At 35.7% G+C, this 8,265-nt stretch overlaps 2 protein-coding genes across 4 annotated transcripts; both read right to left on the reverse strand.

The window, feature by feature from the left end:
- Positions 1-1,268: 1,268 nt before the first annotated feature.
- On the reverse strand, positions 1,269-3,845 carry LOC111888499 (probable glycosyltransferase At3g07620). Its single transcript, XM_023884663.3, has 4 exons — positions 3,237-3,845; positions 3,014-3,144; positions 2,576-2,924; positions 1,269-2,025 (listed from the first exon to the last, which is right to left on the reverse strand). Exons 1-4 carry the CDS (start codon positions 3,843-3,845, stop codon positions 1,357-1,359), a joined length of 1,758 nt encoding a protein of 585 aa, XP_023740431.1. The 3' UTR covers positions 1,269-1,356.
- Positions 3,846-4,307: 462 nt separating this feature from the next.
- Positions 4,308-7,514, reverse strand: LOC111888500 (probable glycosyltransferase At5g03795). 3 transcript variants are annotated; one of them, XM_023884664.3, is made up of 5 exons: positions 7,345-7,482; positions 6,261-6,731; positions 5,968-6,119; positions 5,446-5,794; positions 4,308-5,226 (listed from the first exon to the last, which is right to left on the reverse strand). In XM_023884664.3, exons 2-5 carry the CDS (start codon positions 6,648-6,650, stop codon positions 4,567-4,569), a joined length of 1,551 nt encoding a protein of 516 aa, XP_023740432.1. In that variant the 5' UTR covers positions 6,651-6,731; positions 7,345-7,482; the 3' UTR covers positions 4,308-4,566. The 3 variants fall into 3 exon arrangements, with proteins under 3 accessions (XP_023740432.1, XP_042751362.1, XP_023740433.1); XM_042895428.2 differs by lacking the exon at positions 6,261-6,731 and having other exon boundaries at positions 7,345-7,514; XM_023884665.3 differs by lacking the exon at positions 7,345-7,482 and having other exon boundaries at positions 6,397-6,535.
- Between the last annotated feature and the right edge of the window lie 751 nt (positions 7,515-8,265).

The following is an 8,265-nucleotide window of genomic DNA, read 5'->3' on the forward strand; positions in this document are numbered from 1 at the left end:
TTATAGATATCCATGCATCATTAAGACCTAAAACTAACTTTCTATTTGGTCTTAACCATTAAGGACCTCCACACGTTCCATGCAAGTACTAAATGAGTCAAGAAAGCATTTTTATGACTTAACACAACTCAAATCTTCTGAAAAGATAGCTCCTTTGGTCTTAGAGTAGCATTTACTCATTAAGTCCAAGAAAAGGGAACAAAAGTCATAAAAATCCATATGGCTAGATCTTTAAGGAATAAAAGTAAAGTTTGAGACTTTATACCTTATGGAGCTTCCCAAAGAAATGAAGATCTCAGATCTACCAGCTTGAATCCCACACCAAAGCTTCTCAAATAATCCTTTATTCTTTCTTCAACATTAAGAACACACACACACACACACTTACACACTCAAGCTCAACACCCACAAGGACTAGGGCTTGCAAAATCGAATCAAAGAGGGTGGAGGCTGAAAGGGTGAGGGAAATGAGGTAATAAAGGGGGTTATATAGGTCTCAACCCTAAAAATTAGGGTTTTCAATGTCTTATGAGTATGCCCCGCATACATAGACGTACGCCCCGCGTACTAAGGTGCGCCCTAGTATACTAAGCGTACACACGTACGCATGACGTACTCTCTTTCCTCATAATAATGTTTGTTATAATGTCCACTAATTATTTAGTGAATGACTATTGGATTCCTCATATTCCCTGATCACTCTCCATAATTAGTGGACATTATAACAAACATTATTATGAGTTTTATGAATATAGTTATGCACCTCTATAATAAGCATTCATAACTTACATCACCTTTCATCTTCTTTTTTTAGTATAAATAATAGTTATTATGTATCGTAAAGTTCTTTTTACCATAAATAATGTAATAAAATTCTGTACAATTTCATTTGTTCTTTAATTTAACTTTCTTATTTTATAACTAATGAGAATTTTTTTTTATCTAAAGTCTAAACCACACCTTTTAGCCAATATTGCATTGGGCCCCAACGGGCTATTTTACAATGAGGCGTAGCAGGACTCTTTTTGCATTGGGGCCCATTTCACAATTAATTATGCAAAATATAGAAAAAGTCAAAACGACAACATGTAATGTAAAAAATTTATTTCGCAGTGGCCACATATTTTGCAAGGTTCGACCACTACAAAACGTGTGGCTAGTTTGAGAAGCATGTGAAGTTTAAGACTTTCTGTTGAGAACTGTTAAGGAGACTACTTATGGTTTTCTTTCTCTCAAATTACAATCCTGCACTCGTACAACATACAAAATATTCACAACATGAACAGTGTTAACATACACCAATCAAAACACAAAGTACAACCCCACAAAGCATACCTTCACATACCAAAATACCTCTTATCTAGGCTTAATTTGAAAAACCCTATTGTACCAAATCGAATGCAATATCATATGAAATAAATCATATTTAACAGGCTTCACATGCCATAAAAAATGCCTCTGAACTTTCCTAACTCCAAACTGTAATTCCCGATACCTTTCATCAGAAATTTCCATGAGTATATTCTTCAAATCGGGAATATTCTTTTCAGCAATAATAACCGAAAACCCGTCCCAATTTAACACCTCGAAAAACGGGGGGACAAAATTGTCCGAAATAATCACGGGGACACATTCGTAAAATATCGCCTCAACTACCCGCGGGCTGTTCACCTCGTACCCTTTCGGGCAGATGCAATACTTGCTGCCCTTCATATATTCAATGTAGGTCATCTTGCTAGCTACCCCGGGCGGCATGGGGCCCAAGATTTTCATATCGGGGTCTTTGTTGTTCCAATACTCGAGGAGGATTTTACGTAAATACCCATGGATGTTTCCCGCGTAGAATGCAAGGATATGGCGATCCGAAGGTGGCTTCCCACCAAGATCCCGGAGTGGGTTTCGGGCGGACCGGACGTAGCATTCGGGCAGGGAGACGTCACGGCCGATTTTGAATCCGGTGGTCACGTCGGCGTTGCAGAGTGCTTTCATGCAGTGTTCCATGTGGTGTCTTGTTTCGTATGGAGCCTACAATGTAACGCATATCAAAAAGGACAATCTTGTACTGCGTTTGACATGAACTAGATTGGTACTAATGTCGCCGAGACACTTTTTGTCTTACCAAAAAAAAGTAAGAACAAAAATTGCTCTACATCTGTTGTCAGTGGAAAAGACAAAAAAGTCTTTCTCATTTTGAAAATAACCATAAAAAGTTGCAATGTCCTACTTGAAAAGATGGAACATGATGGGAAATGACTAAGATGTGATTTAATTGCATTGTGTTGTCTACTTGAAAAGATGGAACATGATGGGAAAGGAGTATGATGTGATCTCTTGTATGTGTAAAAGACGATAATATCCTTCATTATCATCATTGAAATTGACTCTATAATGCCTTAATAAACTAGATTTATACTATGTCAAGGGGACAAAAACTGCAAATTTTCATTCTATCAAAAAGGTGGAACATGACTCTATGTAAAAGACGAGAATCCCTTCTCTTATTCATCATTGAAAATAGTTTTAGAAAATTTGTCATGATCTAGTTAGGTTAACAAACATAGCTTAAGAGATTTACCCAATCATGGCAAGCAACAAGAAAATGATCGGCTCCACCGGTTCGATTCCAAAAAGGGTATTTAGCAGCGATTTTTTCCGCATAATTCTTCAAAAATTGTCGTAAATTTGTCCGATTATGAGAGTTACGGACATATAATGTATGTTCTAGCATTCGTGCGCTAAATGGCATATAAAACAAGTGAGCTTTTCGAGGATCTTTAACAACAAATCGCTTACTACCCTCCATAAGTTTCATAAACCACCCCTCGGAGGCATATAACCCTTTAAGAATCGGTTGATGAAAGATTGGTTTTTCTCCATCTTTGTATACGTATACTTTAAGTGTACGTTCCATGAGTTCATAGCTCCTGTGAATGTAACAAATCAAATAATGCAAAGGCAAAAGGGACTCGAGTCTTTTCAATCACAAATTGAGATTAGGGTTTTAATTTTTAACCTCTTAAACATGGATACATTACGAAAAACAGGAGCATAAAGTTCTTGATCCCCTATTTGGGAGGGTGCTTTGGTAATTTGTATCTTTGAAGCAAGAATTTCTCGATCACGTGGTGAAGACCATCGTGGCCTCTGCAAAAACAATTTGGTTTGAAAAGCCGATTACACCATGAAAAGGAGATGAATTTGCAAAAGAGATTGATCAAGAAACTTGACATTCATACCATGGCTCGAGAGGAAGTGCGATGACGAAGTAACAAACGGTTCATTTGATCGTTGTACATGACTGATTTTGGTGGCATCAAACACTTCATTTGCTTTCTATCATCACTTTGGAACAAAGCGTACTTCTCATTGATTGGAAGAATTTGAGCTTTTAATCCAGGTACAGATTTAACCTCCATGATCTTCGTTTTTACTTCATTTTTAGAAATACTATTATTTACAGAAACTGTATCTGGAAGATTTGTAATTAGGTCTACTGACAGTAGTTCATGCCTTGATTCACCAAGATCTCCAAGCACAAATCGATCATTTTCAAGCTGATTTTGAGCACTGGTATCACTACTTTCCTCCATGAAAACTTCGCCTAATTCTATGTCTTCTTCGAATTCAAGGTTGTCTTCTTGTAATTCGTGCTTAAGAGTACTAAACTGTGATATGAAATACGAAGTGTTGTTGTGACCAGGTAGGAGAGATAGAAGAGCAGTTCCATAAGGAAGCATTAGGGTTTGACAAAACAAATGGATTGCAGCTACTAAAACCAATACTAAAAGCCATCGTCTCTTCTCTATTTGATGAACAAAGTGAAATGGCATTCGGTATTTCTTCATACCTGAATGTCTTGCCCAGAGATTATACAAAGAAGTAGTGAAATCAGTGAGAAAAATCACTTATTACAGCCTCAGACAGTTGAAATCGATCCTTATTAGATACCTATTTCAAAAACTTTCACTGGAATTGATCGAACTACCCATCAGCATACATACAGATTCTCACATTACATTCATCCGACTGTAAATCCGACTGGATTAAAAATGGGACATTGAAGAAATCGTTCACTTCGATCCATGGAGACTCAATTTCCAAGAGAAAATATCAATTTTGGGTCCTTAACTCCTCGAAATTCCCCAAATTTTAAGCAATTTTTGGTCGTTATTTTTCAACAGGTCAAATTGTCGGTCCAAATATTTCAACATTCATATTATATTATATTCTTTTTTTTTTTTTTTTGAGTAAATATGGGCTTGTCCGTTTCCAATCATATTCATATAAAAAACGATTAAAAAATTCAATTGTCGATAATAAACAAAAAAACCTTGATTTCAATGCAATTATTTACCAAAGTTATATACAATGACGTTTTCAACCATTTTGACTAATAAAAAATATACAAACATTACATACAACACTGGAAAAGACGATATTGGACAGTACTAGACAAGCTACCTACTGTTTAGCAAGTTCTTGTCTCACCTTTTCATATGAGACAAAAAAAATTACTGAAAGCAGTCTTGGTTTCAATTTATTGTATGTCAAACACAGTGCAGTCTATCATGTCCTGTAAACTCTATTAGTCCAAATCGAGTGAAGAATCATATGAAACAAATCAAATTTCACAGGCGTCTTATGCCAAATAAAATGTTGTTGCACCATCTTCACTCTCTCCCACATCTCCTGATACTTTTCATCCGAAATCGCCCTTAGAATTCGACTCAAATTTCCAACATCTTTCTCCAAAACAAACACCGAAAACCCCTCCCAATCCAAAAACTCAAAAAAAGGCGGGACATAATCATCCGATATAATCACGGGAACACACTCATAGTAAACCGCTTCCACAATCCGTGGTGTAAACACCTCATACCCACGAGCACAAATACAATATTTGCTACTCTTCATATACATTCGGTATTTAGCTTTACTTTCAACATCACGAGCCATTGGCCCAAAGATTTTCATGTCGGGTTCTTTATCGTGCCATTGCCGGAGCAAAATTGGCCGGAGGTTTCCGTGCATTCCTCCGGCGAAAAATGCAAGAATTGGTCTTTCGGATGGCAGCTTTCCACCAAGATCTTTCACCGGATCTTCTGATGTACGGATGTAAGTCGCCGGAAGTGTCGTGTCTTTTCCAATCTTAAACCCTCCGGCGAGATTTGAGTTGCAAAGTGATCTTATGCAGTTTCCCATATCATCTTTCGTTAGCTTCATTGCCTATAGCATTATAAATTCTTTATTAAATAAAAAGATTCATCAATCTTAGTAATTAGGAAATTCAAGCTACATGACATAAATTTAGGGTTAATGGGGGAAAGCCTCGTTTCTCTGACTTTCTGTATTAAGTCGTTTTTTCTATGTTAAGTGACAGTTTATCAGATTAAGTCCATTAAGTAAAAATGAAACAACAGCTATGATACAAAAAGTAAAACATACCCAATCATGACAAGCAACAAGAAAGTGGTCGGCTCCATTAGTTCTGTTCCAGAAAGGGTATTTTCGGGAGATTAAAGTGGTGTAATTTTTTAAATATAGTTCCAAATTTTTACGACTCTGAGGAGTATGCTCTTGAGATGTAAGTCTTAGCTTTAGTGAACTAAATGGTAGATAAAATAAGTGTGCTTTTTTGGGATCTTTCACAACAAAGTGTCTATTTTTCTCCATTAGTTTCATAAACCATCCTTCTGAAGCGTAGATTCCTCTTAATTTTGGATCATGATATATTGGTTTCTTTCCTTCCTTGTAGATGTAAACTTTCAAAGTGTCTTCCATCAATTTGTAACTCCTGTGATCAAGAAAACAAGATTATTTGCTAATTGAAGTTGTAATAATCCCTTTTGATAGTAGAGTGTTCGACAAATTTTGATCACATAACTAATACATAAAAATAAAGGCAAATTGTAGGAAACTACAATGTAAATTTACTCTTTTTATCAATATACAAGCATACAATTTCACCTTAAAAACCGTGAAACATTGCGATAAAGAGACGCATGAAGTCCACCGGTGCTTGCTAATGTGTGCCCCTTTTCAATTTGCATGCGTGCATGTTGAAGTTGTCGCTCATGAACTGACGACAACTTTTCCTTATTTTTCTCATTAAGTGTTGTCTGGATAAATGATGTTTAAAAATGAATGAGAAAGTTAGGACTTATATAGCACCTTGGCTTTCTATCATAAGCAAAAAATATATTTTAAGTCAAAACACAAAAATTTGGAAAACAAAAACATAATAATGAGTGAGTCCCTACATTGAAACGAACCGATTCAAGAACCGAAATCATGTAAGAAAGTCGTGTTGGTTGTGAAGGAATGGTAACATTTTGACCCAAATCATTTACTTTGGCTACAATTTTTGAGACTAAGGATTCGGAATTACAATCATACCCTTTGCACCCTTCTTCTCTTTTCGACTCATTTAGAACTACTCCCTCGTGTGTAATAGAGGTGTTATTGTAAATAGACACTTTGTGGACCAAAATACCCTTGGTGACAGGGGATAGAATGGATGTGTCGTTTTTATATGGGAACGCGAGTAATTGAGCTAGAACTATGAGAACAACCACAAGGCTTATGATCAAAATAAGCAGTCTCTGGATTTGAATTCGACATAATCTTTGTAAAGGGCGTCCGGTTTCCATGGGCGTTTACGTAATTAACTGCATCAAGTACACTTCTGTGGAGCTTGTTATGTATGCCATGTTGCTGATTAATAGTTCGACCTATGATAAATAATATTTGACAAATAAGAGGTATTACTAGAAATGGATTAATGTGAAATTGAATAATTAGATTCAGATAATATGTTGGAACAAAAGAAAAAGGTAGTGTTAAATTCTGACTATCAACGGAAATAACAGATACATAAGGTTATATAAGTAATTTCACTCTACCATTGGATAAGCTGATGATTGCAACTTCAAATGACAATGCAGAAAATATAAAAATCTATGCACCTGGTCAAGAACCCCAATCTCATATTCATGGGTCAAAATTCATAAGTCAACATATTCATACTGTTTTTTCAACGCGATTAGACAACAAATCACATGCGAATCTTGAAAAATTGGAAGTTCCGATTCTCAGATTCTCATCAAATCATATTTCGGATTCGGACTTATAGATTCACAGCTTATGTTTAAAAATTACCCCAAGGGTAAAACTGACTATTGAACTCAAATGTATTCCTGAAAAGATTGATTAATTTCTGATTGACATTAAACAAGCATAATAACACGATCAAACAATGCATATTCAGAGAATACCCAAATAGATTGACGACATAAATTCGAAAAAGAAAATCCTACTGAGGTATGAGTAAGTAGCTGAAGTTACCCGATGAATCGATGATGAATGCGAGTAAAGAACAGTTTTTTCCAGAATAATTGAAGAAATACCCACTAAGGATTTATACAGAAAATCATAAAAACTGGTTTTCTGAGTTCCAATTTGAAGTTCCCAGCAATGTGTAATAGTGTGCGTTTCTGGGGGAAAGAGTTCAATGGAGGTACTAATTTCTAGTTTATGTATGAGTTACAATTTCAGTCCATCAAGTATTGTTTATGTAACTTTATACACCTGTGTCAAGTTTACATAAACTATCCCTGCTTTGAGTGCTTTCATACGAAAATTACAAAGTTGGTCCTTATATTTTATAGATTATAAAAATGGTCTCTGGCTAATAGTAAACTTACAGAAAAGGTCCATACATTTATAAAAGTATAGAAATAGTTCCTAAAATTACAAATACGGTCTTTATGTTTTAAAAAATAAAAAACATGGTCTCTGTCTAATAAGAAAACTACATAATTCGTCTCTATGTTCCATAATATTACAGAAACAATCCCTATTTAAAACTTTTAAAACTTTTCCAAAACCATTAACCATTACAAAAACTTGTTTTCAAAATGTGTCATATCAAAGTATCCCATAAACAAAGTCATAAAAAGTGAAGAGTTGTACGATCACGCATTTGCCTTGTCGCGATCCCTTGATGTACCTAAAACAATAAACTGAAACTATAAGCCTGAAAGCTTAGTGAGTTCCCCCAAAATAACCATATCACAATAATACACATATAATCATAAACAACATACTATGGATCCAGTCAACCATCGGGTTGGAATACCCCAGGCCCTCAACCATCCGGTTGGAATGTCAAACTATGGGTCCAATCATCCTCGGGATGGAATACCCTAGGCCCACAACCAACAGGTTGGAATACCCACATACTATGAGTCCAATCATCCTCGGGAT

This window comes from Lactuca sativa, chromosome 5, assembly GCF_002870075.4.
Source record: "Lactuca sativa cultivar Salinas chromosome 5, Lsat_Salinas_v11, whole genome shotgun sequence".
NCBI classification, from domain to species: Eukaryota; Viridiplantae; Streptophyta; class Magnoliopsida; order Asterales; family Asteraceae; genus Lactuca; species Lactuca sativa.